Below are 16,207 nucleotides of genomic sequence, written 5' to 3' on the forward strand. Positions count from 1 at the left end.
TAAACAGTTTGCTGGATCCATTTTTTTTTTTTTTTTTGAGAGATATAGACTGAGGTTAATAAAATATCTGTAGCTTTCAACCACACAAATCTCACTACACTTTTGGTTTCTTTAGTATCATCACCATTCAGTAAATGCCTGATAGTCATATGACTATGTCAGTAAGTGCCTCCCCATTAGAGTGAATGTGTCTATATTTTGGGCTCTTTCTACTGAAGTGGCCTCTGCATCTGTTAGGAGGTGCTTGCACGGCAGATCTCTGTCTAGGTCTTTGTCTGCAGGGCTGATATTTGACTGGTGAACATTGCTTGACCCCTTCTCGTTGTTAAAAGGTTGAAATGCTTCCACGTAGGTCATCAGCTACTCCTGAGTTACCCCACCCTTGGCCCAGTCAGAGGGTAAATCCCGGTTCAGCAAGGTCTTCAGAACCAAGGGCAGCATATGTTGCCATGTGAATACCTTTGCCATGGGAAGTGAGTGAAAGTCTCTTAGTCATGTCTTACTCTTTGCCATCCCACAGACTGTAGCCCTCCAGGCTTCTCTGTCTATGGAATTCTGGAGTGGGTAGCCAAAGCCTTCTCCAGGGGATCTTCCAACCCAGGGATCAAACCTGGGTCTCCTGCATTGCAGGCAGATTCTTTACCTTCTGAGCCACCAGGGAAGCTTGAGAATCATTGTTAAATGTTTTGAATATTATCGCCCATGACATATAAACATATTTAGTTTTAACTCTTGAATTCTGCTTATGGATGTTGCTCTTAGTTTATGAGAAGATATTTTACATCTTTTTGGATTACATGGTCCTGGTGGCAAGGCGGCTGATGAACCTGCTTAGGGTTTATGCTTTAGCTGCTCGCTCTAGTTCTACCTAAGATAATAGTGCTGGAATGTTAGTGCTCTGCTGGTTGCCTCAGAGTAAGTGTCTTCCAGAAGTCATTGACAATAGTTTGGGCCATTTAAGATTTTTGTTTTTGAGCACTTCAAGTTTCTCTAAATATTTGAATTGTTTAAGAGCCCTGCTGCTAAGTCGCTTCAGTCATGTCTGACTCTCTGCGACCCCAGAGACGGCAGCTCACCAGGCTCCCCTGTCCCTGGGATTTTCCAGGCAAGAACACTGGAGTGGGTTGCCATTTCCTTCTCCAATGCATGAAAGTGAAAAGTGAAAGTGAAGTCGCTCAGTCGTGTCCAACTCCTAGTGACCCCATGGACTGCAGCCTACCAGGCTCCTCCATCCATGGGATTTTCCAGGCAAGAGTACTGGAGTGGGATGCCATTGCCTTCTCCAAGAGCCCTATTCAGCAGCTTTAACATAAAAGTGTCAAGAGCAAGAGTTAATTACTTTCTTCTCCCACTGGACAGAACCTTTGGTTACATCAAACTGATATAAATACTGAATATTCTAAGTAGGAATGCTGTTTTTAGATATTTGTAATACATATTTCTGTCTTAATAGTACTGGAGATGATATTTTGTGCAACATAGAATTTTTCCCCGTGTTCCAACTAACAAGTTCAAAGTATACTTTTCAAAAATATACATGTACAATTTTTTCCATATATATATATATCTCTCTCTCTCTGAAAAAACTGCATCCAAATAAAATAGAAGAATGTTATATAGATTTTCTGGCTTGATTTATATTTTTATTCAAGTGCTAATACATAAGTTAATGTCATTATAGAAGTATATTATGCACAAGCTGTTCTTTATTTTTTGATTCCATCTTAATGGTTGTATTTAATTGTTTTTGATTTTATAACCAGGGAAACAAACAATGAATTTTTTACATGTATTTCTCTTTCCTTGTGGATAATCACTTTTCTCTGTAAAAGTAGTGAGAAATAAGTCTCAAAGATTGAGATGAGTGTAGTAAATTGATGTTAGTGCAAATAGAAATTTAGATAACCTCGTGCTGTGTCTGCTGATTCATCTTTTTATAAGGATAAAAAGTATCGGTTTTACCAAGTAAGGGCTTCCCTGATAGTTCAGTTGGTAACGAATCCACCTGCAGTGCAGGAGACCCCAGTTCGATTCCTGGGTCGGGAAGATCCGCCGGAGAAGGGATAGGCTACCCACTCCAGTATTCTTGGGCTTCCCTTGTGGCTCAGCTGGTAAAGAATCCGCCTGCAAGCAGCAGTCTAAAAATTTTTTTTAATTAGAGTGATTTCTTTGTTTTACTTGCATACATTATCAGAATGACCATCTTAATATATTGTTGAACTCATTCGGTATTACCCCTTTACAAAAAGATAGATCTTGCCACTTTGCTCACAATTAAGATTATGTTGGATAGGAGGTAGTATTAGGAGGTGGGGTTCACAGGCACAGTCTAAAGGGGGTGCTCAGCCTTTCAGTCTCTTGTTTTGTTTCTGAGCTAGATAATGAAGTGCTTTTCTTTCTTTGTCTCTTTTTTTCAGTTGTAGATTGAAAAATAAATGAAACTACTTCATTGTATATGCTAGATAGAATCTTGAAATACCCAGAAAAATAAAAATCACCTCTAGTTCTACAATGAGATATTTACTGTTAATTCTAGTTTATTTTCCTTCTATTCTTTTCTATGCATTTAAATATACTGAAAGCATGACTTCTATTCTGATTTAACAAGAGATTCTTAACCTTTTTGTGCTGTGGACAAAATAGCTTTAAATGCAAAAAGTAAAATACATAGGATTACAAAGGAAACTAATTATACTGAATATAGAAACTAAATCATGAAAACAAATGTGTGATATATTAAATGCGTGGATGAGAAACTTCTCACACCCCTCTGTACATGGTGCAGGTTGGATTTGCTAATTCTTTCAGGGAGAAGGTTGACCTCACCTTAAAAAAATTACTAGAAATGGAGTTTCAGGTCATTTCCTTTTATTCAACCTTTTGTCTTTAAAACCATTAAGCAGAGTTACTTTCTCCTTTGTAGTGCTTTCGTTCCATTGAATCTTCCTGATAACAAAAATTCTACAGAGTGGGAAAAGGTAAAGTTCCTGTTCGAAGAACTTGGAAGTAGTCGTAAGTATTCTTTAAAAGTCCATAGTAATTCATATTTCATGATACTTGTGACTTTCTTTGGAAGGTGTCTGTTTTTACACTGCTAAGAATTTACCTTCATAATTCTTTTAACTCATGGTTTAAAGGATGCTAGGCAGATGAGGAATCCATCTAGCTGTTATATAGCCAATCTCTTGACTTCTTTATAAAAGTACCATGTTGAAAAGAAAAGGTGATCTTCAAAATATTTTAGCAATAAAGGTTTTATAATTTCTGTGTGGTCTTTAATTCACTTAGGATAATATAGAGTAATATGTTAAATATGCTAGAAACTGGTTTTTATCTTTAAACTGAAAGAACCTTATATTGCTCTTTGATCCTGATTAGGTAATTTTTTTGTGTAATATAAATTGGAGAGTTTTTTTTTTTTTTTTAATGTTTTTGCCATTTGCAGCTTGAGGATCTTAGTTTCCCAACTAGGGATCAAACCTGTGTCCCCTGCAGTGGAAGCACAGTCCTAGCTGCCGGACCACCAGAGAATTCCCCAATTACAGAGGTTTTATGTGGATAAAATGATACGTTATTATAAATTTACCTCACCAAAACATTTTGAAGTTCCTTTTCCAAAAGTTTTCCTTGCCTTAATCAGCATAGCCTACATTTTTAGAGGGGGAAAGAAAGCAGGTTTAGGAAGTCAGTTTAAGAAAGTTTTTTATCATTAAAAAATTAGTATTTTAGAAACTGCTATCAAATAAGAATGGGCATTTTGTTATTCAAAATTTCATGTACATTTGAACATAGTATCTCTATTTTCAAAGAAACCTAGAAAATTTATAAACATGTGGAAAATTCTTACTGCTTTTATATTTATTCTTTTTCTGGTACTGCACATTGTTTGATCAGTACTTCTTTCTCTTTACCTAGATACAGTATTAAATGATGATTAAACTAAGTCTTAAAATCTTTGTTATACAACTTCTTAATTTTCTTGCTTTCCACTTAAGATTTCATCTTGTAAATTGTGGTCCATTAACATCTTGCTGATACCAGCAAGAAGACAGTAGCAGGCCTGGCATCTAATGATACTGCATGTCAGGATTTATGCATCTGAGCCTGTTGCTGAGAAAGAAATTGCTTCTTTTCCTGCAGTTAACTCCTTCAGGTCTCTTGAGTAACTACCCTTTTGCCCTGAACACTTTTCTCTCTTAAGTTTTGCTGGTCTTTGAGTGTTGGTATAACTTGAATCCCTGGTGGCTCAGACAGTAAAGAATCTGCCTGCGATGCAGGAGACCCAGGTTCAATCCCTGGTTGGGAAGATCCCCTGGAGAAGGGAATGGCCCTCCCAATCTTCTTGCCTAGAGAATTCCATGGACAGAGAAGCCCAGCAGGCTACAGTCAATGGGGTCACAAAGAGTTGGACACGAGTGAGCGACTAACACATAACACACACATAGCTTGAATCGGTAATTATATAGGTAGCGTTATTGTTCTACAGGTAGCATTACTATTGTAATGCTATATAATTACTTGCTGTGATCTCTTTAGTCTTAATTAACATTTAAAAAACCTCAAATCTTAAACACTATATTTTAGAGTACATTTTGTTTATCACTGTTAGTAATACTAGTTTTTTTGTTTGGCCAGGTATCTTAGCAGAACACTCCTCTTTATCAGTTCTAAGATGCATATTTTTACATGTTTTCATATCTCTGATTTTGTGATGCATTTTATAAGTGAAAATACCTTAAAACTGCTATTAGCCAAATGCCTGGCCTCTCTTAGTTGTATGAATACTTTTTGTTGATACTTCTGCTGCTGCTGCTGCTACTAAGTCGCTTCAGTCGTGTCCGACTCTGTGCTACCCCAGAGACGGCAGCCCACCAGGCTCCTCCATCCCTGTGATTCTCCAGGCAAGAACACTGGAGTGGGTTGCCCTTTCCTTCTCCAATGCATGAAAGTGAAAAGTGAAAGTGAAGTCACTCAGTCGTGCAGTCGTGTCTGACTCTTAGCGACCCCATGGACTGCAGCCCACCAGGCTCCTCCATCCATGGGATTTTCCAGGCAGGAGTACTGGAGTGGGGTGCCATGCCTTCTCCTGTTGATACTTCTAGTAAGATCAAAAAAGTAACGGCATCAGTGTCTTTGATTTGGTAAAATGTAGTATTACAGTTTCAAAAACTGAGGCTTAAAAATCTGCCTTGCACAGTTTCTGAGCTTGTCAGTAATATGTTCTCCCTAAGTATTATATTTTAAAACTGAGATATTAGTTTTAATAAGGTAGGTCATTCTAATTTTTATTATTTGATATTGATAAAGTGAATTAATTTAATAATTATATTTGGTTCCACAGGACCTGCATTTAACCTAGGTCAATACTGGTCTAGTAAAACCTGTATTAAAACTAGAACAATTAGTATTATTCTAATTTGAATATTAGAATAATATTTAATATTAGAATATTTAAGAATATATACATATTAATATTCTTAATATTTAAGAATATTCAAATTTGCATAGTACTTCATTGCATTATCTGGCATGTTTATTTGAAAGTGTCACTCTCACAACCCACTCTTTGGTCTTCTGTGAAAGTGAAAGTGTTAGTGTCTCAGTTGTCTCTGATTCTGTGTGACTCCATAGACTGTAGCCCACCAGGCTCATCCACCCGTGGGATTTTCCAGGCAAGAAGACTGGAGTGGGTTGCCATTTCCTTTTCCAGGTGATCTTCCTGACCCAGGGATCGAACCAGGGTCTCCTGCATTGTGGGCAGACTCTTCACTGTCTGAGCCACCAGGGAAGCCCCTTCCTTTTAGAGGTTTCTTAAATATAACTTGGTAGCATAGTATTTCCAGAGAAAGCAATGGCACCCCACTCCAGTACTCTTGCCTGGAAAATCCCATGGATGGAGGAGCTTGGTAGGCTGCAGTCCATGGGGTCGCTAAGAGTCGGACATGACTGAACGACTTCACTTTCACTTTTCACTTTCATGCATTGGAGAAGGAAAGGGCAACCCACTCCAGTGTTCTTGCCTGGAGAATCCCAGGGATGGGGGAGCCTGGTAGGCTGCAGTCCATGGGGTTGCACAGAGTTGGACACTACTGAAATGACTTAGCAGCAGCAGCAGCAGCATAGTATTTCTGTTTTCGTATTATCTTTGAAACAATTTTCTATTTGTTTGCATTTTTTTTTCCCTAAGGGAGAATGCTAGCTCCTTTCAAGTTAAAGAGGGAAATAAACTCTTTACGATTTTAGGTATAAGCTGTATTTTTCAAACTTATTTGAAAGTTAAGAACAAAGAAACTAGGAGTTTGAGATTGAGCAGAAGGGGAAGAAAGGGTCAAGGACAGTGACATTCCTATCATGTTATTTCTCAAGGTCTGCCATTGAGAAAGGCCAGGGAATTTTTGGCCAACTTCTGAACATCTAATATTCTGCTGATTTCTTTTTAGGCTCAATAATTAGGCAGTGATTTCCTTTAATTTTAAGAGGTGTGAGGGGAAAAAAGTCTTACTCTGAAAGATCTTTAAGAATTCCATTTATGAAGAGCTATTTTAAAACTTTTCCATTTGAAGTTAGCACTTCAAGAATGGGATAATGCATATGGGGTTTATTCCTTTGGGATGTGTGAGAAACCCAATTTTTATATTTATATTGATTTGTTGAATATAAACATTTAGATAGCTATATATTTTTAACATTGTTTTTCTTCCTTTGCAGATGGTTTAGCTGCCTTGTCATTTTCCATTAGTTCTCTGACCTTGGTTGGAATGTTGGCAGCTATAATCTACACAGTAAGTGTAATGGTGATAATTGAGTTAAAATTAAAGAATCACTTTATGAAGCAATTTTTGCCTTATTAATATATTCAGTTTAGCTCTGTTTTCCTCTTTAATATTTAGTACTTTCTTCATTTTTCTTGAGAAGAGGATACATTTTTAATTACTTATCTGTATTTGTGAAATTTAGTGTTCAGAAATAAATTTTATAAGTTGTGAACCTTTAAGTGGTTATATACATTGTAACAATAGATTCAGTGATTTATAAGCATAATAGAACTGTGAACCATAGATCAGTATCTGTTATGAATCGAGTAGATTTATCTTATTTGGGGATGGTGCTAGCAGTAAAGAACCCACCTGCCAGTGTAGGAGATGTAAGAGATGGGGGTTCAATCCCTGGGTAGGGAAGAACCCCTGGAAGAGGGCATGGCAACCCACTGCGGTACAACCCACATGGCAGTATTTTTTCCTGGAGAAGCCCATGGACAGAGGAGTGTGGCAGGCTGCAGTCCATGGGGTCGCAGAGTCGGACTCAACTGAAGTGACTTAGCATGCATGTCATTTGTGTGTGTGCTCACTTGCTCAGTGTGTCCAACTCTTTGCAGCCCTATGGACGGACTGTAGACCACCAGGCTCCTTTGTCCATTGGTTTTTCCTGGAAAGAATACTGGAGTGGGTTGTCGTTTCCTCCTCCGGGGGATCTTCCCAACTCTGGGATCTAACCCACGTCTCCTGCATTGCAGGCAGGTTTCTTTCACTGCTGAGCCACTGGGAAAGCCCATTTGGGGATATAGAGCTTTTTAAAGTCAGGTATTTTTCATAACTTGATATTTCTTTAGTATAAAGAATCTAATCTTATACTGTCAAAAACTTTTTTTTTCCGGTCTCTCTGGGAATGGTATGACATGAATTATAATAGCCTGACTAACTTGTGTACAGACGGCTTTTTCAGTTTTTTTGCTCAAATTATAGAGGAAAATCTGGTAAAAATGCTTCTTGCCTGCCTCCCAAAAGAAAGCTGTTCAGGAAGCTTTAAACTGTATAGAACCTTTTTCAGATTAATGAAGTTGCAAAGATGGAAAATACTGGTTATAAAGAAAATATTTTGGGGCTTGTTCCAGTGTCTTCCTTGAAACATAAATGGGCTATTAGATAGCAGAATCTAGTTTTGTTAGATAATCATTCAAGTGTCATAATGTGTAATAAAAGAAGTCTGAAATACGTGCATTTTAGTATCTTTGAGGTGCTTATTTGAGTACTCAGTTTTCTTATTCATTGCCATTTTTGCTTTTTTCATGTTTACTACACAAGGAAGATATCAGTGGGTAATTAACCTCCTATCTGACACAATATATGTACAGCAGGAGAATTGTCTTTTAGAAAACATTCACAAGTTAATAACATAATAGGGTTTGACCTGGGCTCTATTTGCTGATCTGTGACTGGTCTGTTACGCTGATCATGGGTTTGCCTTTTACCCTTTGTGGGTCAATGTCTTCGCCATTAGATGAGAATAAAAAATAACCTCTTAAGGATTTTTGAAGGTCCACGTCAAATGATACTTTTTTGTAAAATGCTTTGAAAACTGTAGGGAAATGAGGATGCAGCAGTCAGTGAAAGATGAGTCAAGAGAAATGATCAGAAAAAGAGGAAACCAACAAGCAGGATCTTCGTCAGAAACCAAGAAGGCTCTGCGACTTTCCCTGACTGCTCCAGTTCCATGAGTGCTGGTCAGAGAGGCAGGACTACTTGTCGGGGACGAAGAACTTTCTGTTTCCCATCAGGAGCAGCAGCCATGGGACCACATTGTCCTGCGCCAGCTTCCTGAGTCCTGACCCTCACAGGGACACATGAAGAGCACCCAGCGGGACTGTCAGAGAGCTGGGGCCTCAGGGTACAGGGCAGCTGAATCTTTCCAATGGCCTGGAGACGTGCCTGTCTTTGCTTCAGAGGAAGATACTGTCTTTGTCTCCCAGGCTCTTTGCTGCAAAAACATTCTTGAAAAGATTGTGCAGGAAAAAAAGGGCAGTGAGTGCCTGGCTTGCAAGATGTGCAGAAGTGAGAGATGCATGGAGAATTGTCTTCCGACAGTCAAGAGGCGGATGCTGTGAAGGTACAGAGCGCAGACGGCAGTGAGGGCCGGAAGTAGCTTCTCTGATCTGAGCAGAGATTGGATTGAGGTGGAGGCACAGAGCCGTGCAGGGAGGGCAGTGCAGGCTCCTGGGGAGGGCACCACGCTGTGCTCAGACGGGAGTGGGGGGGTGTGGCCAGCCGAGCAGGTGCAGTCGGGGGGGAGGCAGTGAGTGCCCAGAGAGATGGCCAGAGGGCAGCTCTGCATGCCTTGTGGGCTGTGCCTAGGATTTTGAATTTTATTCCCACTGAGATGAGAAGCCACTGGAAGTTTCTAAATGGAAAAGTAATAGGTTCTGACTAACATTGTGGAAAATTCTGAAAGAGATGGGAATACCAGACCACCTGACCTGCCTCTTGAGAAACCAATGTGCAGGTAAGGAAGCAACAGTTAGAACTGGACATGGAACAACAGACTGGTTCCAAATAGGAAAAGGAGTACGTCAAGGCTGTATATTGTCCCCCTGCTTATTTAACTTATATGCAGAGTACATCATGAGAAACGCTGGGCTGGATGAAGCACAAGCTGGAATCAAGATTGCCGGGAGAAATATCAATAACCTCAGATATGCAGATGATACCACCCTTATGGCAGAAAGTGAAGAGGAACAAAAGAACCTCTTGATGAAAGTGAAAGAGGAGAATGAAAAAGTTGGCCTAAAGCTCAACATTCAGAAAACTAAGATCATGGCATCTCGTCCCATCACTTCATGGGAAATAGATGGGGAAACAGTAGAAACAGTGTCAGACTTTATTTTTGGGGGCTCCAAAATCACTGCAGATGGTGATTGCAGCCATGAAATTAAAAGACGCTTACTCCTTGGAAGGAAAGTTATGGCCAATCTAGATAGCATATTCAAAAGCAGAGACATTACTTTGCCAACAAAGGTCCGTCTACTCAGGGGTATGGTTTTTTCCAGTGGTCATGTATGGATGTAAGAGTTGGACTGTGAAGAAAGCTGAGCACCGGAGAATTGATGCTTTTGAACTGTGGTGTTGGAGGAGACTCTTAAGAGTCCCTTGGACTACAAGGAGATCCAACCAGTCCATTCTAAAGAGATCAGTCCTGGGATTTCTTTGGAAGGACTGATGCTAAAGCTGAAACTCCAATACTTTGGGCACCTCATGCGAAGAGTTGACTCATTGGAAAAGACCTGATGCTGGGAGGGATTGAGGGCAGGAGGAGAAGGAGACAACAGAGAATGAGATGGCTGGATGGCATCACTGACTCGATGGGCGTGAGTTTGAGTGAACTCCGGGAGTTGGTGATGGACAGGGAGGCCTGGCCTGCTGCGATTCACGGGGTCGCAAAGAGTTAACAGGACTGAGTGCTGAGTGACTGAACTGAACTGAACATTGTAACCGTGTTGCTTCGTTGGGTCTGAATTAAGCTGTGGAGCTGATGAATGGGAGTGGGGAAAATATGGGAAATGATTAGAACTCTTTGAAAGAGAGCTTCCCTACAGGAACAATATTATTGTTAAGGTAAATATTTCAAACTCATATATTTTATATTGAAATGGATACTGAAAATTATGTATGCCATCAAATCAAGTATAATGATCACACTGGCTTGGTTAAGATACCCTTGTGCGTGTGTACTGAGTCATTTCCGTCATGTCCGACTCCTTGCAACCCCGTGGACTATAGCGTGCCAGGCTCCTCTGTCCATGGGATTTTCCAACACTGGAAGTGGGTTACCATTTCCTTCTCCAGGGGATCTTCTTGACCCATAGATTGATTCGTGTCTCATGCATTGCAGGGCGGTTCTTGACTGCTGAGCCTCTAGGGAAGCCCTTGACTCTGAGTGCAAGAAATTAATTATTAAAGGTAAAATCATGTCTGTTCTAGAATCTGTAGTTATTAGTATTGAAACTACAGAAGCTTTTGTAGTTTATATGTAGTTTATATGAGTGTGAATTTCTTAGGTACACACTGTTGTTTAGTTCAGAAACTAGTTGATTATCTAAATTTTATTGAGATAATATCCACTGTACTGCATCTAAAGGAATAGCCAAATAATTGGGCACCCAATTTTAGAAGAATGTCAAATGACATGTTATCTTACATAGTGTTTTCAACTTAAATTGAAAGAGAATCTGCTACTTTTTAAATTAAAAAAAAAATAAAAAACCGAACTTCTAGGCACAGTTATTTATGCAGACATTTTAATTTTTTGGTGCCACCAAGTGGGGAAATGTTGAATAATGCTGTTTTCATATAAAATGAATCATATGGACCACTGAAATGCCTATAAGTACAGAGACTACTGACCTGTTTATTATGTATATGCATGCTAAGTCCTTTAAGTTGTGTCTGACTCTTTGTGACCCTATAATATGTAGCCCACCATAGGCTCCTGTGTCCATGGGATTCTTCAGGAAAGAATACTGGAGTGAGTTGCCATGCCCCCCACCCCCAGGGGATCTTCCTGACCCAGGGATCAAACCTGCATCTCTTCCGTCTCCTGCATTGGCAGGCAGGCTCTTTACCATTGTGCCACCTAGACTGTGTGTGTGTGAGTCACTCAGTCGTGTCTGACTCTTTGTGACCCCACCGACTGTAGCCTGCGAGGCTTCTCTGTCCATGGAATTCTCCAGGCAAGAATACTGGAGTGGACTGCCATTCCCTCCTCCAGAGGAACTTCCCAACCCAGGGATTGAACCCAGGTCTCCTGCCTCACAGACAGATTCTTTACCATTTGAGCTACAGGGAAATCTTGTGCCACCTAGAAAGCGCTTTTAATTATGTACACTTACCAGTAAAAAAAAAATGAACATGTCTTCCATGTATATATGTATATACGTGTGTGTGTGTGTGTGTGTGTGTGTGTGTGTGTGTGTGTGTATTTATGCTAAATGTGCTATGCTTAGTTGCTCAGTCGTATCCGACTCTTTTGCGACCCTGTGGACTGTCGTCCACCAGGCTCCTCTGTCCATGGGATTCTCTAGGCAAGAATACTGGAGTGAGTTGCCATTTCCTCCTCCAGGGGATCTTCCTGATTCAGGGATCGAACTTGTGTCTCTTGTGTCTCATGCGTTGGCAGGTGGGTTCTTTACCACTAGCGCCACCTGTATAAATTTACTATAAATGAAACTAATGGATTAAAGAAAATTGTGTTGTTTAGTCGCTCAGTCATGTCTGACTCTTTTTCTGACACCATGGACTATTAGCCCTCCAGGCTCCTCTGTCCATGGGATTTTCTAGGCAAGAATACTGGAGAAAATTAGAGTGATAAATTAAGGATTTTAACATAGAACTAAAGCGGTGGTTCTGAATAACCTTTGAAGACAGAACTGCTTTACGTGCTCAGTCGTTCAGCCTTGCCTGTGGCAGCATGCTTGCCGGAGTCTCTGACCTGATTGTAAGATGCGCCTCTCTCTGTGTGCCTCCCTGATGGCTCAGTTGGTACCACTGTGAGGGAAGGGTCCCTGCCATGCTGTCTTATCATTTATAATTTTTGTTTTATATCAGTGACAGAAGTGTTTTAGCCTTACTTGCTTAAAAAAATCAGATCAATCTTCTTCATGCAAAATAAGGCAAATATACGTGAAATAAGTTGTAAAGTATTCCTAAAACTTCACATTTGGAACATCTCTTCTCAGTCACTTTTTTGGATTGACTGTTCATGTCCATGTTTCACTATAGAGTGTCTTTTATGCTGTCAAAAGAACTGATGAGACAGCTTTTCTTGAGTGCTCAACTTGTCTCTTGTGAATGTCTTTGAAGCTGCTGACACACCCACTGTGTAAATTTAAGCTGTTTTTGTTTTTGTTGTGTTACTGTTTCTTCCCTTGTAACCTGAGTAGCAAAATACAAAAATGTCTTCTACTTTGGGTACCTTCCTTTCTTAAGCTTATAAAGCCTCTGACTATTGCATTGCGAGGAAATGTGGAATCATAATTGTTCCAGTGAAGTTTTGCTTCACTGCTTGCTCTTTTGCTCTGTGTTTCCTTACACATTAACTTTTTCCTTTAATGTCAAATCAGAGTACTATCTTATAAGACATTGTAAGTGGCAGTTTAACTCAGTAGTTGTACCACAAATGCATGTAACTCTACTAGAGAAGTAATTGTAATCTAACCAGCTATGACCAAATTTGTGAATATCTGGATAATGACCGCTGTGCCATGACTTCTCACTTGCCTGTGTTCATAAGATGCATTCAAATTTCGTTGGTGTTAAATATGAGAAAAAAAAATACACACACACACACAGCTTCCCTGGTGGCTCAGTTGGTAAAGAATCTCCTGTAATGCAAAAGACCACCTGCAGTGCAGGAGGCCCTGTTTTGGTCCCTGGGTTGGAAATGTCCCCTGGAGAAGGCAGTGGCAACCCACTCCAGTATGCTTACCTGGGAAATCCCATGGAGAGGAGCCTAGCGGACTACAGTCAATGGGGTTGTAGGAGTTGGACACGACTTAGCAACTAAACTACCAACTACATATACACACACACACATACATACATAATTGTATTTTAGAATCACTGAACACTTAGACTGGAAATCTTTACTGAATAAATGTTGAGTTGTTTCACTAGTTTCGGCATCCGTGTCCTTGAATAATAGGTTTTATAAGTATATTCAGGACATGTGTTCAGTTTATAGGCAATGCTTAGCATTGTCTACAAAAGGTAGAGAGAGATGGCAGGGAAAAATGTGTTTTAATGGGGCAAGAGCATATTAGAAATGTTTTAGTTTGTATATGTTCTTTCAAAACATTTGAGTTTTAAAATGCAGATGGTGGTTTATTTTTGGAAATTGAAACATGATATTAGGAGGCGAGTATGGCTGACCTGGAAGCAGTTTGCCTTGTTGATTTTCTGGTATTTCACTAGAGGGCAGTAGTAAGCAATGAAAGTTCTGTGCTTCTGAAAAATGATAGTCTTCATACGAGTTTTTCAAAGAAATCTGAGGTTAAAATCAAAAGATTGTTGTTTAAGGATCTTAAAGTTGTAATGAATAAATACTTTGTATAATGTGTTATGTCGTTTATCATAATCTAAATATTATAGTTAAATTTCCTGATAGTCACTGAAACTTAAGCATGTAATCCAGAAACAAGCTAGGTAACCAAAATTGTAATTGCTCTCTTTTACTTGTTCTCTTCAGACAGTAATTCCCAAAAAGATGTTGTATTCTGGCCTCATGTTACCACAGGGTGTTGTGAAGGACATACATTTTTTCCCCCAAATTTTTGCATTACTCCAATGCATGAAAGTGGAAAGTGAAAGTGAAGTCACTCAGTCATGTCTGACTCTTCGCGACCCCATGGACTGCAGCCTACCAGGCTCCTCCATCCATGGGATTTTCCAGGCAAGAGTACTGGAGTGGGTTGCCATTGCCTTCTCCCATGTAAGCTATAGGAATTCAATTTAACTCTTCTAAAAAATGTATAAGTTCCATGTAGGGAAGAGAGTTCATGTGAATAAAGAACTCTTTAAAACAATTTTTTGGTTAAGTATTATTTTCTTAGAGAAGTTATTTTATGTTCACTCTTGGAATAAAGGTAGGAAAAAGAAAAACAGACCTAGTCCTTACATATCAAACAGTTTACTGCAGTTGTTACTCGTTTGGCTGAGAAATCCGTCTTGTCACGAACTTGCTGCGTGATTCTGATAAGTTACAAGTTTGGCAGACCTAGTGATAAAACAGATGTGCAGAGCAATAATGTTCATGTCCAGTGTTCTGCACTATAATTGAATTATAAGCAAGGCACATTTACAAATCAAGGAACGTTTCTCAGATGTGGTGTGATTAAGCTGAGACCTGAAGGGCATTGGACTTGGCTAGTGAAGTGAGGTAAGCGGGGAGGCGTTTTGCTAAGGCACTGCAGATTCTGCGTGTGGCCCCCGGGCAGAGCTGAAGGCAGAAGCTGCAGCGAGGAGGAGCTGTGAGCAAGAGGCATGAGGACGGGGTGGGAGGGCTGGGTCATGAAGAGCTTTTGCAGGCCGGGATTGGACGCTGATCATTCTCGCACTGGAAAGAAGTGCACACTGCTTTGTCAAACAGTCACTCGTGAAATTCTGATACATATAAAAATAGGTGGACAGAGTAGCATCACTCTGGCTGGAGTGGCAGCCGACCCCTCGTCTCCCTGCCCTCTGACCTGCTCTGTTGATTCTGATGGCTCCAACCCAGAATCCCAGGGACTCCCACCGGCGCAAATACCCTTATGGGTCCTGGAGAGTCTCAGTGGATGTTAGCTAGGGGAATGCCACGATCTAACTTGAGTGTGAGAGATTGCTTCAGAAACAGTCTGGAAGATGAATTTGTAGTGAGGGAGATCCAGCAAACTGGTTAGGAAATTTTAGATTACTTTGTGTTTGACAGTAAACTCTAAGTAGGGGTCACATTTTAATACTGAGTAGGGTACATATTCCTTGAGTTCTGAGGTTAGTATATTTAGAGATCCAGATCCATCAAACAGAATAGCAAGCATTGGGATAAAATAAGCCTTGTTTGAAACTGATTGGCAAGACAGAAATATACCTGGGCATAAACTGGGTTTTTTTGCCTTGACAGTTGGTTATAAATAGCAATATGGACTTGGGATAAAATGGTATGTGAGACTGGAGAATGACTGAATGATTATCATGTAATACTCATCGAAGTCTTAAAGTATTTACTTTTTTCAATAATGTTTAAAAGATGTGGAGCTACTAGAAGAACAGGAATAGGACAGTCCTGTAAGGGAATGGTAACAATCTCTGTGGACTACATTTCAAGGAGATCAAACCAGTCAATCCTAAAGGAAATCAATCCTGAATGTTCACTGGAAGGACTGATGCTGAAGCTCCAATACTTTGGTCACCTGATGACTCATTGGAAAAGACCCTGGTGCTGGGAAAGATTTGAAGGCAGGAGGAGAGACGGGAATGACAGAGGATGAGATGGTTGGATGGCATCTCTGACTCAATGGACGTGAGTTTGAGCAAGCTCTGGGAGATGGTGAAGGACAGGGAGGCCTGGCATGCTGCAGTCCATGGGGTCGCAGAGAATCGAACATGACCGGGTGACTATACAACAACAGCAGCAATCTCTGGGCACCTTGTTTTCCATAGACTTTTTTCTTTAAACTTTCAGTGTTTTGAGGATATAAAATTTACTGTTAAAAATAATTTAAACCTTATTATGTATTTCCTTTTTATGTTTTACCAAGGTCATTAGGAGTATAAACTTGACAAGAATTTAATTACAAGAAAATTATTCTACTCTGTCCAAATTATGTACTTTTTCAAATACAAACAGAACCTTTCCCCAACCTCTCCTTTTTGTTTTTCTTGTTTTTGGCTGATGTGGAAAT

At 40.0% G+C, this 16,207-nt stretch overlaps 1 protein-coding gene across 2 annotated transcripts in view; it reads left to right on the forward strand.

Moving 5' to 3' along the window:
- Positions 1-16,207, forward strand: part of LMBRD1 (LMBR1 domain containing 1) — a 136,798-nt gene that overhangs the window by 63,113 nt on the left and 57,478 nt on the right. For both annotated transcript variants that reach the window (XM_044924545.1, XM_006074255.3), the window contains exons 6-7: positions 2,924-3,012; positions 6,709-6,782. In XM_044924545.1, the coding sequence (XP_044780480.1) occupies positions 2,924-3,012; positions 6,709-6,782 (163 nt within the window). The remainder of the gene's footprint in view (positions 1-2,923; positions 3,013-6,708; positions 6,783-16,207) is intronic.

The sequence above is a fragment of the Bubalus bubalis genome, chromosome 10 (genome assembly GCF_019923935.1).
Source record: "Bubalus bubalis isolate 160015118507 breed Murrah chromosome 10, NDDB_SH_1, whole genome shotgun sequence".
NCBI lineage: Eukaryota > Metazoa > Chordata > Mammalia > Artiodactyla > Bovidae > Bubalus > Bubalus bubalis.